At 35.5% G+C, this 17,058-nt stretch overlaps 1 protein-coding gene and 1 pseudogene across 2 annotated transcripts; one reads left to right on the forward strand and one right to left on the reverse strand.

The window, feature by feature from the left end:
• Nucleotides 1–685: 685 nt before the first annotated feature.
• Nucleotides 686–5,764, forward strand: LOC143585940 (triacylglycerol lipase 2-like). Its single transcript, XM_077067607.1, has 9 exons — nt 686–1,042; nt 1,181–1,303; nt 3,609–3,749; nt 3,840–3,950; nt 4,228–4,371; nt 4,467–4,507; nt 4,613–4,692; nt 4,774–4,869; nt 5,442–5,764. Exons 1-9 carry the CDS (start codon nt 848–850, stop codon nt 5,762–5,764), a joined length of 1,254 nt encoding a protein of 417 aa, XP_076923722.1. The 5' UTR covers nt 686–847.
• A 174-nt stretch (nt 5,765–5,938) lies between these two features.
• On the reverse strand, nt 5,939–11,007 carry LOC143585937 (chloride channel protein CLC-b-like; annotated as a pseudogene). The gene is made up of 6 exons (XR_013144620.1): nt 10,632–11,007; nt 10,367–10,550; nt 10,105–10,282; nt 8,199–8,731; nt 6,291–7,434; nt 5,939–6,186 (listed from the first exon to the last, which is right to left on the reverse strand). The product of XR_013144620.1 is annotated as a chloride channel protein CLC-b-like (transcript).
• Nucleotides 11,008–17,058: the final 6,051 nt, after the last annotated feature.

The raw sequence follows: 17,058 nt of genomic DNA on the forward strand, positions 1-17,058 counted from the left end.
CCAATACTCAATTTGCAACGGAAGCGGAATCTAAAAGCTTAGACTGATAAAAACACAAAGAAAAAACATGATTAAAAGAACAATAATATCTAATAATAAATGCGTTCTTCAAATTTGATCAAAACTTCAAAGTTAGAGCATCTCCAACCATGTATCCACTTCCTCATCCAGTCTAGTTGGCAAATGACATGGATGAGAGAGGAGAGAGAGAAAAATGAGAGAGAGTGTGTTTCATGTTTAGTTTTCTGAATGAGTGTGGATAAGATATATGAGTGAAAAGTTAGTGAAAAGGTAGAGAGAGGAAATGGAAAAGTAGAGAGAGGAGAGAGAAATTGATGACTGGATATCCAGTTTATGTTTAGCATTGTGGATGCTCTTAGTTCTAGAATCGTGCAATCTTCAATCCATAATAACTTTCAATTTACCACATATACCATAATGTAATTTACACTTATCTTTAGTTAAATAGTGAATTTTCTTTTTCTCGAAGGATTCCATAACCAAATCTCCCCTAATTAAAAGGCAGTAAATATAAAAAGTCGTATAGATTCACTCATTTTCATCCTTTATATTAACTTAGGCAACCATTTCGTGTAAGTGTTCAAATTCTTGTTAAATTTGTTACATAAAATACGCCACTTTATTTTTTCGTGTAATTTAAAGTTTTCTTAAGATGGAAATTCCAGAAAATATATCTTTACACAAATACACATTAAACTGATCCAAAAATATTTTCAAGAAGTTGTTCACACGCTGACATTATATTACATACGCACCACCATAAATACTACTTTGTAATTTTAAAACATAGTCATCTGTTTCTCTCATCAATTTCTCCGAACAAATCATGGCTGTCGGTAAACTTTTAATATTCTTAACAACCAGTGTATTAACATTAACATTAATTCAACCACACCCAGCTGTCGGATCAAGAACATTCATCTCCGACTCCGACGGTGCAGCCATCATCACCAACCCACCACCGCTCGGAATATGCGCCTCCGCCGTAACAAAATATGGTTACAAGTGTCAAGAAATTGATGTACGGAATGTGTTTAGTTTAGTTGTAATGTTTGGTTACGTACTGATTGGGTTTTTGTGTTTTTTTTTGAACGGGTCAATATTCTCCAAATAAACTACTGGCTAAATTTATTACATCGGGTTTTCTTTGTGTTGTCAGGTAACGACAGAAGATGGATACATATTAAACGTTCAGAGGATTCCGACGGGGAAAGACGGTGGTGGTGGTGACGGCGGGGGGAGGAAGAGAGAACCGGTGTTGTTGCAACATGGAGTGCTTGTGGTAATTTTTATAATTAGATTGCTCACAAGTCACAAACTCACTAGCACATAGATTAGTCGTAGGATTACACGTTTACTTAAACGTCAAAATAACTGTTTGTCGTTACACGAATCACAATATGCTGATTTTGATTAATAGATGTATCTTTGTTTTAGATTGGTTTGTTTTTTTTTCTTGTTTTTTTTGAATGATAAACAAATAAAGCCCGGTTACTGAGTACTCAATCCCACTATCATCCGTTGTTCAAAGTTTACTACGGTTAAACTTTGTTAGGATCGGATTTGAACGTGAGGCCTTGCGATCTTCAATTAAAATTTAATTTCTCCACCCGTACTAGTTGAGCTAAAGCTCATTGGCTTTTATTTGTCTTTTTTTTTTTTACTTTTTGTAAAAATAAAACAGTACATTATTTTTATCTAAAATATCACTAACTTTTTATAAAAAAAAAAAATCCTTTTGATTACAAAATTTTTGATGTCAAGCTTTTTCATTAATTATGGTTATTGTTAAACAAAATTTGAATTAAAATACTCAAGCAAGCGAGCTAATTTTTTCTTGATCGAGGCTTGGCTCAGGTAATTTACAAATAGAACCAATTTGAAAGAAGCTTTTGTTGGTGTTTCGTTTGGATATTTTGGAGCTACGAGCAATTTGACTATTTGAACACCCCACACTTTCAAAAGATGTTAGGATTTTTATATTTTGATTTAAGTTATCGATATGCTACACTCAGTTACTATATATTTGAAATGATTTTTCGGTTGGTAAAGAAAAGTAAAGTAAAAAGGCAAAACAAAAGGAGAGTTCGCAATGAGACATGCGTATATTTGCGTGATAATTCACGTTGTCCCATGAATATATTTTTTATTTATCGAATTTAAGATAAAACAAGAAAATGGAACTCTAAAACATTCTCATCCCATTCTTCTATTTCTATAATTACACTAAAAAACAATACATTTATCTTTCCTGTTCAATTAAATAATATTTTTTATACATTTATCATTACAGTTTTCTCTCCTCTCTACTCACAACAAATCCAACAAATATTAAAAAATAAATAGGGGCAAACAATGTTCCCCAAATTTACAAAAAATCACTACATTTATCTCTCCACCCTATAATTTACACTCACAATCACTTACAACACCACCCTATAATTTACAAACTCCACACACATAATTATAGGGGATGGAATGTGAATGCTCTTAGGCCCCGAATTTGTCTCTATATTCACGGATATTATCAATCAACTTAAGTGAATATTATTTGATTTTTAATGAAATAATATCTATTCTATTCTATAGATATATTTAAAAGGCAATGGATACTCCCACACCACCCATGATCCTCCCACACCATTTTTTTTCTTATGCGGCTCGTATAGCTATACGGTCGTATAGCACATGAATCGTGTCAGTTTGTCTTATGTTGTCGGCCATCGTTTGTAGTGCCTCGTATAGCCATATACGGGCCATATAGGCATATACGGGTCGTATAGGTCTATACGGCCGTATAGACATTTTTTTTAAAAAAAATGATGACCATATATCTAAAGTATGTTTATACAGGTCGTATCTGGCTCGTTTATCTTAATAGGCTTAAATGTTTAGCTCAAGCTTAGCTCATCAAAAGCTCAAGACTGTTTGTGGCTGGTTGACTCGGCTTGTTTCTTATTAAATTTTCTAAAAAAAATTTGAGGTTTTTTAATATTCTAACATATTTGTAGCTTACATATAATAAAAATTTGAGGTTTTTTTTAAGCTTAGAGAACTGAAAATCAGTCTATACGGCTCGTATAGTCGTCTTCCGGCAGCGATTAAGGTAGTCTGAATGTTTATGCAAATGTTTTCTACACGGACGTATAGCCCTATACGACCCTATAGGTTTTATGGCTTGTCAGAGAGCAATACGAGACATTTAATGCCTATACGACTCGTATAGGCCTATACGATCGTATAGACTGTAAAAAGCTGTTTTTTTTGTCCCATTGTCAGTCATTCGTATTGGCCTATACGAAATGAGGATCACATCCCATTTAAAAAAAAGTTTGTTTTAGTGACATCCTTTATTTTTAGATATTGACAAGTCAACTTTTTTATTGGCTCCATAATTGTCCTTGACCCAATAATTCCAAAAAACCCGTGAAGGGTTTTGAACCTATATATATTCAAGTCTGACACTTCACTCAACTAAAACTAACCAGTACCAATTGCCATATATTTTACTAGTAAAAATATCATTTTACTTAACTTTCCCTCATAATTATAAATATTCGAACTTTGTAACGAATGCTACAATGTAGGATGGCATGACATGGCTACTAAATTCTCCGGAGCAATCCTTAGCCTTGATCTTGGCCGATAACGGTTTCGATGTTTGGATAGCTAACACGAGAGGTACCTCGTATAGTAGACGACATGTCACCCTTGATCCCGACAAACCCGTATGTCCAATGTTACATTTTCTTGTATTCTTTTATTATGTCAAATTGTATGTTAGATGATCGTGTCATTTTGATGCCATCATATAATAGGAATTCTGGAATTGGACATGGGATGAAATCGCAGCTTTCGACTTGCCTGCTGTTATTGCTTATATCTTCCAACAAACAAACCAGAAGGTCCAATACGTCGGACATTCTTTGGTAAACTATCTCACTATTTGACCAAAATAGCAAAACATGCATGTAATATGGTTTTAGGCTTTTAGCTATATGTGACATATTCTGATGCAAAGTGAAAACAATAAAATAAGAAAGTACTCTTAATAGAAGAAAACCAATATATTTTGAATACTAATGTAAAAATTTAATCTCAAGACTTTACATAGTAGTTGTTTTCATACTACTTTATGCACCAAAGCAAACACCGCCTAAAGACCGAGCAACTACACAACTTTATGATACAATTTACTTCCTGCAGGGAACTTTAATTGCATTGGCATCTTTCTCAGAGGGTAAAGAAATAGACAAGATAAAATCAGCTGCAATGTTAAGCCCGGTCGCATACTTGAGCCATATGACCACTGCACTCGGTGTTCTTGCTGCCAAAGTCTTTGTTGGCGAGGTATGTATATTTGATCACGTATCCAACTCATGAACATGTTTTCTATATCATATGCAGCTCAATATTCTCCTAAAAACATTTATATTTCTCTACAGATTACTATAGTGTTTGGCCTTGCTGAGTTCAATCCAAAAGGGTAAAAATTAAATACCTCAGTTTCACATTCTTGTTCATGATCAAACTATACATGACATAACCTGTTACGTTACATATTGTTCCATTTTTGTTATAAAACGTACAGTGAAGATGTGGACCGATTTCTTAAAGGCCTATGTGCCGATCCAAAGGTATCATGTTACGACTTGATGACAGCTATCACAGGTAGATGACGTTTGGACATAATAAGTATCTGTTTAAATAATTAAAGACTATATTTTGTTTGATATGTTTGTTATTTCAAAGGTAGAAACTGCTGCCTGAACTCCTCAACTGTAGACGTGTTCTTGAGAAGCGAGCCGCAGCCTACCTCAACGAAGAACTTGGTTCATTTTTCTCAAAGTAAGTTCATTTAGTTTAGTGGTGTGCATGAAACGAAATAACCGACTCGTCACCGAAATAACCGACAAAATCGAACTGAACTAACTGAACCCAACCCAAAACCGACGGTTTGGTTTTATGTTTTTTCAAAAACCAAATTCCTGGTTCAATGTTGACTTCGGTTTTGCAGGTATGAAAACCAAACAGAACGACTTTTAGAACCGAGCCCGTAAAAACCGAAAAAACTAATTTAGTCGTAGAAGTTATGGATTTTAACTTTATTTTTGACTGTTAGTAACTTATAAGAAATTACTAAATGGTGTAGCCCAAAAATTTTAGACATAAACGTTTAATAAATAATTCGCGGAAATATTAGGCCAAAAGTTTCAAGCACAAAATGTAAAACCGAAAAACGAACCAAACCCGATGTAATAACTGAAAAAGCCAAAACATAACGGTTTTTAAAGCCCAAAAATGAGTTTTTGGTTCTGTTGGATCCTAGAACAGACCCATGCACACCTCTAGTTTAGTTTATATTATTCACGAATTCGAGTAGATATATATATATATTTTTCTAAACACAATACTTGCAGCTGTTAGAGATGGGGTGTTGGCTAAGTATGACTATGGAACTCCCATCTTCAATATAGAACACTATGGCAGCCCAAGGCCTCCAATTTATAACCTTTCAAATATCCCAAAAGACTTCCCTTTGTTTATCAGCCATGGAGGCCAAGACGCGCTTGCAGACAGTAAAGATGTCGCCAATCTGCTCGATGATCTCAAGTTGCATGATGAAGGGAAGCTTAGTGTGCAGTATGTCAGGGAGTTCGCTCATGCCGATTTTATCATGGGTGTAACGGCTAAAGATGTTGTGTATGACAAAATCGTCTCGTTTTTTCAACGAAACCAATAGCGATATTGATGTAATAATATCAAATGTGACATGACGTTTTGCCCTCGGTGGCAATAAGTAATCGGTTATTAAATACTGTGATTATTTATAAAGACATCTTTCATATTTTGATTGATATGGATGAAATTCTTTCATGTAGGATGATGCATGGCTTTAACAAACCCAAAAAAAATGTTGCTTAAAAGAATGACTTGATTTGATCATGTATAACTGACAAAACAACGCGATCTTTTACTCTTACGTACATAGACGTTTTCATTCGTGTGGTACCTTCTTTAACCTAATACAAGAATACAAAATAATTACATGGAGATTTAACACACCTTTCTAGTTTCATATGATTTTTCCAGACGAGGAAATGCACTTAAAATGTTGTGGGCTCTCAAGTCTTGCCTGGTCAAGATCCCAACCACTGGTGGCACCTATGACAACAAACATAAGAAACATTAGTCCATAGTCCATAGTCCATAGCTCATACCATGATGTTTTTTTTTCATTTTTAAAAATAGAAAGTTAACTAACTAACCGTAGGGCCGTGGCATTTTGGTAATACTAGCATGTGGCGAAGCCCGACTTGTCTAAACTGCACCAAAGCCTTGGCAACCGACATGGTTTCCACCACTGTGAAAGGTGTCGTGTTGGTAAGCGGATGCAAATCCACATGCATTTCCATTTCTTGTTTCGTAACCGCCACATCCTCAATCGTGCCCCAACGTTCCGCCACGTCAACCCAAGTAAACTTCTCTCTAACCTCCCACTCATCAGTCCTCCTCCGATCTTTCAAAAACCATTTCTTCTTCAACACTAACAAAAGATGGGCTCTTAAAATAAGCCCATGAACTTCACTCATCTGACCCACACCGGGCACCATTGTGGCATCAACAACCGCGAAAGCATTATGGGTCGTGTTCCTCAAAACATCAACGATCCGGCCCACTTTCTCAATCCCAGAAAGAGTGACCAATGGCGGCTTAATATCAACTAACTCGCCAACGGTTATATTTCTCATCCAGGGTTCGGGGTTACCTTCCAAGAAAGGTAACCCTTTAAGCTCTAGTATGATCTCATAAATGCTAGGATTAAAACAATCTCCAACTGTTTTGGAAATCAAAAGGACAAGCATTGTTATAGGGAGCAAAAGAAGATTGTTGGTCAACTCAAGGAATATTACACAAAGCGAAACAGTCATCCTCATTGAGCCTGCCATTAATGAGGCTGCACCTAACACAGCATATAGACCTTGGTCAATGGTTGTGTAGGGGCCCATTGCCATACCGAGCAGACGGCCATAAGCCGAGCCCATTAAGATTATTGGGAGGAATAGACCTGAGGGGACCGCGATCCCAAATGTGAAGAGGCCCAATATGCAATAAAGTGCAAAGAAAATGAGAAGTGAGAACACACTGTATTCACCGGGTGTGTTGGTTGAGAATATGTTGCGGACTGCATCATCACTAGTTGTAAGGAGGAGAGTGGCTAAGTCGTTGTAGTGTCCTTTCGGGCAGTTAAATTTCTTGAAGTTCCCCATTCTTCCGGTTGTTGGGCACTCAGAATATATAGCAGATGGGTTGCATGGTGTACAGCTCGCGAGGAATGGAAGCCCGTATAAGCACACAGAGGTGAATAATGAGACAGTGAGACTTAATAAGATTTTGGCTAATTTGCCTTTTCTGCAAGAAAATATGACAGCTTTAGTACCCTGTATGCAATTACCGTAAGTATACGATTAGAGGAGGTGAAAAGAGGTCGGGTGACGGGTCAAAATTGGTTTTGTGTTACCGTAAAACCAGTTTGGTTTGGGTGACCCATTAACACTTTTTGTGCATTGTCTAAATAGTTCAATAAAAGTAAAGAATTTAGTGCTTGATAAAATGATTTACCATGTTGTATGCATTAAAAATACACCCCGAGTGATTTTTAACCTGTTTGACCCGTTTCCCTTTTATCTAAATCACTAAATGTATTGGCCCATTAAACACTTATTTTGCATTTTCTAAAAGTACAAGAATAGTTAAGATTTAAGAACTTTAAATTGATAAACCGATTTATGAGGCTATATGCATTTTAAAAAAAAACTTTTAGAGTGACTTTTCAACATGTTTGGCCCGTTTCACTTTCATCATATGCATCGGCCCATTAATACAGGTTATACGCATTGAAAATACACTCAAGTGACTAACTACCTGTTTAACTCGTTTCCCTTTTACCCAACTGTCTTGACCCATCAACACTTTTTGTGCATTTTCTTAATAGTACAATAATAGTAATAAAGAATTTAATATTTGATAAAATGATTTAGAAGGCTGTATGCATTAAAAATACACTTTTGAGTGACTTTCAACCTGTTTCCCTTTTATCTTTTTTGTCCACTTTGACTTAAACAGCCGTCTGTAATTCTGTATACTATATCAAGTACGAACTTATAAACACGTACGCATTAATGACGTTATAGAGTCGAAGAACCTTGTGCAAGAGGTAGTTATAGAGGCTTCCCAAAACTCCTCCAATGATTCCAATGACAGTTACAGGGATGAGATCAACAACATGGTATTTTACCGAAACGCCACTGACGTCAAACATAATAAGCCCGCCTTCACCAAAAAGCCCACACTCTCCTGTTTTGCAGTACTCCATGAAAGCCCGAAGAACCACTACCACAACTGCAGTGCTGAAAAAAGTTCTCCACAGAAGTGCACTTCTCCACCATGTTGCCACTTCTTCAAGTGCAAACAACACACCGCCTACTGGCGACCTGAAAGCAGCACATACACCTGAAGAGGCCCCACATGTTATGATGTCTCGTCTATCACGATCGTTGTTGAAGTAACGAATCCATCGCCATCTGATCCGGTAGTTGTCGGGCCCGCCTTGACCGAGTAATGAAGCTATGCAGGCGCCAATGTGAACCAAAGGACCTTCTTTTCCTAGGTCCAAGCCTGCAGAGACAGCCCCAATGCTTCCAAAGATCTACATGACCATGATTTAGAAGCAGTATTAACAACATGACAGATTTTTTATAAAAGTAGATGGTTTATGATTGAGTACTTCTAGTTCTAGGCACGGCTGTAAAAATCTTGCCTAGGCACGATTAATCCCCGACTCCAAATTAATTCGAATCAATTTTTTTTTAAATAATATAAAGACAAAATATAAATTAAAAAACTTATATAATTCTGACCATAAACAAGCTTAGCCAAATAGCCCATCCCATGATTCTTAAAATTATTGTGACTTGAACCCAAAAACCATAAACAATATTAGTCCAATCCATGATTTTAAAGGTTCAAACCTTATTAAAGAAAACAAAGCCGCAAAAGATTAGAAACAGCGGCTTAAAAATTGATCTTTCGTTGGTCAATTATTAGTTTTCATTATTCATTTGTAATGGCGTTTGACGTACTTTTGTTGCTTATTACAATTTAGTTTGATTATCACTTATATTATATGACCTGATCCGATCCGACCAAAACTAGATCAAAGAAAATATTATATAGCGATAAACAAATGACCACTATTGTTTTTAGGTGACTTAAATTGTTTTACTAGTCAATTTGAAGGTTTGAAATTGATTTAAATACACACATATTTATATTGATTATCCATTCTTTATATTTTAATTGACTTGAAATTATTCTTCGTTTCTCATGCTTAAGTATTTATATTACAGATGTTCAATCTATTATTATTTTTTAAATGGATTATTGCATCTTATATGGTTACACCTATTGACACTGATTGTATACAAATACCCTTTCATAGATGTGAAATAATATAACCAGAAAAAAAAATAACAAACAAAAATTAATAATAGTATAAGGAAAAAAAGGAGTTTGTATAACAAAGAAATACGACAAACTTATTTGCGATTAAAATAATAATTACGCTTTTAATATTTCTTAACTTGTGTCATAATCTGGGAGTTTGCTACGTATTACTTTAACATTTGAACCTAATCGTTCTGATCCTAAATATCCTAATCCGTTCTAACCTGACCCAGCTCGTGTGGCAAATGAACTTGGCAAGTTCAACGAACACAAACCAAGTCCCGTCAGCAAGTTCGCTGAAAAGGATTTGGCTTGAGTTGCCTGCCATCCGATGCGAACTTCCCTAATTCGCTTGCCACATTAGTGAACTCTAAAAAAACATTGTCAGAGTTGTCATGTCATGAATTCGCTACCCTTGTGAGCGAACTACCTAGCAAAAAGTTTAAAAATATCGCCTAGTTGTACTTACCTCGATCCAAAACCATTATTCAAAAAATTCATAACATGATCACTCTTTTTTTTAGCTTCTTAATTTACAACTATTGTTAGTGAAACATGATGAAAAGCTATACATACCTTAACAAACATTGTTGTGGCACCATACATATCAGGAGTGTCAACACCATTCAAATAAGCTTTAATTTCAGGAATGCCAGGCCCGGCGGCAGTAGGCGCGAAAAACACACATAGAAGAGTTGCAAACAGTGTCAATATGAAATTAACCAGAGTCATGAACAAGAACCCCGTCATGTATCTGCATCAACCATGTAATCATATTTATTAACACATCAAATAAGGACCAAAATCAAGATTCTTAAAAAGTTACTAACAGAATTACCTTTTTCGCTCTATGTATTTTACTACCGCCAATAATTTGTACCCTGCAATGTTCTCAATAGCAAGATTGATGAGAGTTGTTATGATACCGGTCAAAAGCCCAACCAGGAAAGCCAATAACCATTTAACGAATACATACTGATCTTGTTCTCCAATCATGCTTAAACAAGTAATTCTCGTTAATCCTAACATTTACAAAATAAATAGATTAGTTTCTTAGGATCTACTGTTTCATCGAAACTAAGAATATTCTTAATGTAACTTACTCGTAATCCAAGCTTTCGTTACACGAAACTTTGGTGCCAATGAGCGCGAGTGGTCTAGAAGAAAGTGTTTGGTTTCTCTTGAGAAGCGGTTCATGTAGAGTATCGCTCTCAGGGTCTTTTGTTTTTTGGTCGGTTTGTTCTTCCATTTTGGTAGTTGTGTTTGCCGCATATTTTTTTAAATCTTTCTCCATTTGATCGATCAGATGCAGTTGCAGAGATGTAGAGAGAGTTCAGAAGTGATTATTATAGCGTGATTCACGGGCATATATATAGCTTGGTTGAGGCTAACTAAACCATGCATATAATGCAGACAAGATTGTTTGGTGCCACCAAAAGACCAATCATTCTTTTCTATCAGGTCTAGGATAAGAGCAGCAAATTGTAACATTGTCAAGTGTAGCTATAAAATAAAAAAATTAAAAAAACTGGGGACCAGATGTAACATTTGATAATGGTTTGTTTCAGAGTTTTGGTGGCATATGAAGCAAAGTGGCCTTTTAATATTGCATACTGTTTAAAATTGAAACAAGGAAACCAATTCTAGGATATTCCACTAGACGGTTTTGCTATTTTTTTTTACTATAAAAAGTTACTAGGTGTGCTCTCGTAATAAAGATTACGATTTTTTTTACAGCAAAGGATCGGACACCCGAGATCACTATGTAAAACAGATCACCCTTCTGCCCAAAGAAGAGAATGTGGGGGTCAACTAATAACTGAAAGTAAAATGCACTAAGACATGTGTAGTGGATGGAGCCCCTATAGGGGCGTTTTGCGCCATGTTGTGTTACGTCACCGTAGAGGCTTTGTGGCTAAAAGGGGTGTAGTGTATGGAGGCCATCTAAATCATTTTCTCATTAATATTTTATTATTATTTTTTATATTAAAAAAAAGAAAGCAGTCAATCATCTTCTTCCTTTCCTCACCCCATCCGACGCTGTGTGGGGAGCGCCTCGGACGACGGTGTTCCCGACGATATGTGGCACTTTGTGGCTCAAAGGCGCCCCACTACGGAGGGTATAAGAGATCTATACGACATCTTCGTTTAGGCATGAGTTCGGTTTGTATGTTTATTTAATTTTTTGAATCAAGGATTACATTAGAGGCTATGTCACTACGTTGATTATTACATTAATTACAAAAGAAATTTCATATTAATATCTAATTGGTCCAAATGATTACAATGATCAAGTGACATGTAAATAGATAATAAGTTGCGTCATAATCTTTTCGGATAGTAAACGGATCCTATCGTTTAATTAAGTTTCTTCTCAATAGAGTTGAAGTACCTTAGCTAACATTTGTGGTAGGAGAAGGGACAGGGATAAGACTTTGGAAAATTTGATGCAAAATATATATGATGGATGGAAGAAAAGTGGCTCTTGGTGCAAGTAAAAGGTCACTTAGTACACATGTGCAACAAATAATCGTTTCACATCTACATGTTCAATCAATATAGGCTACTCATTTGTCCTGCTGTTGGGCCACGTGGCAAATGTAGGCCCTCTGTTTTGTCAAATTCAATCCCCATGAGGATCATGAGCATAGCAGATTTCACAATTGGGACCACAGCCATACGATGTTGCATTATTGTATAGGTGGTTGCCGGTTAGTTTTCTTAGCTAATTCGATAAGGTAAGCTAGACATGAAAAGGGGTGATTGCCGGTTTGTATAGGTGGTTGCCGGTTAGTTTTCTTAGCTAATTCGATAAGGTAAGCTAGACATGATCATAATTGACGGTTTGTGCCGTGAAACCGAAGGTTGAAAAAAGAGTGAGAAGGAATAAAAGCTTAACACGTATAGAGATGAAAATGTTATGAGTTTTAGGATTAATTAAGCTTATTTACAAAAAAAATCATAATCTTTAAACATGGAATGTTTTATAAATAGTAAAATTGGATAGTCAAGTAGTTGGTTGGAGTGATTAATGCTTGAAAATGTTTAGTAGCCGTCACGGTATGGTTTTCTAGAGAACGTCTAAGCCAAACTATAAAACCAACATATGTCCGTTTAAGACAACATAGTATGTCGAGAGTGAGACAACGTGACTCTCCAATTTGAGAAGTGCGATTGCATAAACACAAGAAAATCATCGTTTAAAAAAAATTACATTGACAATGGATGAGACCATTACTATTATAAGTTGTTATTTTCATTTTTATTTTATTGTAAGTGGTAGAAGTTGAGAACGAAACAATTTAATTTTTCATAAGTAATTCATATTTTATAAAAAGTAAAATATTATTTTGGTCTTTATGTTATCACTCATTAAGCGCAAAATACAAATTTGTGACAAATTAAACTTTAACATTTGGTTTTGGTTGTGATTTTGGCCGCTAAGCCTACAAAGTACAAATGGTAAGTTTCTTTTATTTTTTACTTTGCTTTCTTTTGTCTTTTGTCTTTTTTTCTTTTTATCACTTGCATTTTATAGATTTGACAAAAAAATTAATTTTTCTAAGCAACTTATTCATTTTTCTAAAAAAAGATATATATTATTTAATTTTTTTATATTTTTAGTTATTCGAGCAGTGTTTTCTTATTCGTGTTCGTTTATTAAAAATTGATGATGTTCAATCAAATGAATATAAAAAAAACTAAGGAAAAAAAATTAAACTTATTCATACAATCAAAATTAAAATAAACGAGCATGCACACTTCGTCAATCTATATATTTTTCAATAACTCAATATAACAAAATAAATGAGTAAATTGCTATATAGTTATTACTAGTTTTTATCTCCCGTATTACGGGGTTGTTTTGTATTGTTTGTTCAAATATTTATTTATTTTTTGAATTTATATTTTTTTTATTGTATGAAAGTTAATAATATACTTATGGTTTGATGATAAATTATTTCACAAAATAAATGAGATGCTATAACTCGGTTTAAAAGCTATATGATTTTGATGAGACCCAAGACCCGTATATTTTTTTTACTATAAAATTGGTTTTTTAATTATAAATAATATTTATGAAAGTTAATAATATACTTATGGTTTGATTAGACCCAAGACCCGTTTTTTTTACTATCAAATTAATTTTTTAATTTAAATAATATATATATATATATATATATATATTTGAAATAAATAGGTTATTAATTTTTATTGTATTATATTTTATAAGATTTTTACAACAATAATTTGGTGAGAATAATTTTTAATTTAATGAGATGTTATAACCCGTTTAAGAAATATCTGGGTTTGGTAAGACCCATACCCATGAATTCGGATCAAATGCATGAGAAGCCTCCATTTAAAAATCAAGCAAATCTGGTGACTCCAAAAAAGGAGGAGCAACCACATCGCGACACGTAGGATTTTTATGTCTTCGTTTATATATATTATAGATTTTATTTTTTATTTAAGAGTGAAAGCCGATAAGACCGTCCGTAGTCGGCACGTTTTGTAGGCGTTATAGCCTATAACGCCGGGGGCACACTACCCCCCCCCCCGACGTTTTAGCTTTTTTTTAACGCGTAGAATGGCACCAATATCAAGAAACTAGCTGTTGGAATTAAAAAAATTATTTTCTATATATTAAATCATCCTCAATCAAAATTCATCAAACTTATTAAAAATCTCTTTCAACTCTATATTTTCTCACACAAAATTCACTATATAAATGGATCCTCCATCTATATATAAACGGTTTTTCGGGCCCGACCAACAAGCAGTTACGAGTGCGACTATGCTCGCGACAACTTATATGAGTTCCGTTACGAGTGCGATTAGCTCTCCACCACCCCCCGTTTCAAAAAGAGCATATATCGAACGAGATCGTACCGAAGCCAACAACCGGTTGATGGCTGCGACTCGCCGAGATACAAGAACCCGAAGACCTTTAGGCGTCGTTTTCGGATGTCTAAAAATTTATTTATGTGCATCACCAATGATTTGGAGCGTGAGCTTGATTACTTTAAGCAAAAGCCAGACGGTCGAGGGACGCTAGGATTCACGGCTATTCAAAAGGTTACGTCAGCCGTACGCGTGCTCGCCTACGGAAACACGGCCGACATCAACGACGAGTATTTAAAGATGGCCAATAAAACAACTCGGGATACCTTGAAGTATTTTTGTTACAGTACATTTTGTTTTTTTTAATAATTATATAACTTGTTTACTTTAATATATTATTTTATAAAAGTTGTGTAAAATATAGGAATATTGAAACTATATGGACCACAATATCTGAGAGAGCCCAACTGTAATGATTTACAACGTCTTTACGAGGCACATACAAGGGTGCATGGTTTCCCCGGCATGATAGAGAGTGCAGATTGCATGCATTGGGAATGGGCTAATTTTCCAACTGCATGACAATAGCCATTCGCACGAGGTGACCAAAAGGGACCAACGATCAGCCTTCAAGGGATTGCTTCATACGACATTTGGATTTGGTCGGCATTATTTGGTGTTCCCGGTTCCAACAATGACATAACCGTCTTAGAGCAGTCTCCTGTGATGGAGAGTTACATATCTGGGACCGTTCCCGTCGCTTCGTTTTGGGCTAACGATAACTTCTACCATCATGGGTACTATCTGGGTGATGGAATATATCCAGAGTATGCGATAATCGTTAAAACATTCAGAGACCCGATGGATGAAAAAAGACAATATTTTAAGAAAGTGAAAGAGTCTGCGAGAAAGGATATTAAGAGGTATTTTGGTGTTCTTTAACAACGATGGCATTTTGTTAAAAATCCTTGTCGTCTATGGTCTTTAGAAAGAATGAAATGTGCTATGTATGCGTGTATCATAATGCTTAACATGATCATCGAGGACGAGGGAAGAGCAACATGTCCAACTTTCATACCGGACCGGATCCACCACGGACTCCGGCAAGTATGGAGCAAAGACTTGAAAACTCGGATTCCGTACGGTTAAGAGAGATACATAACGCGCTAAAGGAGGATTTGGTCCAACATCTTTGGATGTATTGGCCTTTGCCTGGAGAAAACGATGATCAAAACGAGGGCAACAATGAAGACGATGATGAAAACGAAGACGACGATGGCAAAGACGATGAAGGCGAATAGGGTGACGGCGACGAGGACGAAGACGACGAGGGCGAAGACGACAACGACAACGAGTAGTTTTTTTTATATTTTAATGTAATATTTATTTAATAAAATATTATTGTTATTTGATTACTCTTATTAAAAAACTATAAAAAGAACAAAAGGCGTAAAAGTGACTGGGCGCCACTGGCGTATAACGCCTGTGGGTGGAGAGTTATGACTACACCCTGTTTTTGTAAAAAAACCATAACTCTGACTGGGCGCCACGTGGTGCATAATGTCTGGGGGTGAAGAGTTATGACTACTCATGGTATTCCATTTATATTATTTTCTTTTACTTTTATAATTTAAGATTCGATAAGTGACTGATTGTTTTGTTATTCGTGTTCTCGCAATGCTTTATGTTCTCTATAAACCTCTCCATTTGGAACTATTGGTATATCAATCAATCAAGCCCTATATATCCCACCGCATAGCACGTTATCGGTAGGGTCAGGGGAGGGTGAGATGTAGGCAAGTCTTTCCTCTATCCGTGAGAATAGAGAGGCTGCTTTCAGAGAGACTCCCGACTCATAAAGCTACACACAGGTAAACAGAGTAAACATACATCCTACAAGCGAAGACACTTAGCAATATATAGATAGCAAACTACCAAATAGCAAAGAATCTGTAACCTACTAAGAATATGGTATAAGAAGCAAAAAAACAGCAACAAACAAAATATATACATAAACAACAAGGAGCTAGGCTAGCCAATCAGACCCTAAATACAAAGCTAAGCTAACTAGGTGCCTTCCCCTAGAAGTTGCTAACATTAATCATGTGTCTCCACGAATCTCTATCCTGGGCCATGTCCTCAGAGAGGTGCAACTCTGTCAAGTCATGTCTAATTCTCTCATCTTAAGTCAATTTAGGCCTGCCTCTACTCCTCTTTCCTTCCACAATGAAGGTTTCCATTACTCTAACTGGCGCTGTTGTCGGTCTCCTCTTCATATGCTCAAACCATCTCAATCTCCCTTCCTTTATTTTCTCAGATATGCTAACTATTCCTAACATTTCCCTAAAGACCTTATTTGGAGCTATTGGTACTGAAACTTAAAAGTTAAAACTTACAAGTATCAAAACGATTAGTGTTTAAATTTGTAGTTAATTATAATTGTTTTTTTTAACGACCAATAAATAAAGCTTGGTTATTCAGGATGATCCAATAACAAAAGGTGACCCCATACGTGTTAGATAGCCCAAACCAGTTAATTTATAATTGTTAGTAATTGTGTTGAAAATTTTCTATATTTTAAAAAGGTTTTTGAAAACCACGCATTCCATGTTTGTTGTTAAATTATAATTGTGTTGGGTGACTAGTTTGGTTTGTGTTTTATCTTGTAGCTTGCTGTACAAGTTA

The sequence above is a fragment of the Bidens hawaiensis genome, unplaced genomic scaffold, assembly GCF_021521415.1.
Source record: "Bidens hawaiensis isolate Kalapana, Puna unplaced genomic scaffold, B.hawaiensis_p1.1 tig00034232_1, whole genome shotgun sequence".
NCBI lineage: Eukaryota > Viridiplantae > Streptophyta > Magnoliopsida > Asterales > Asteraceae > Bidens > Bidens hawaiensis.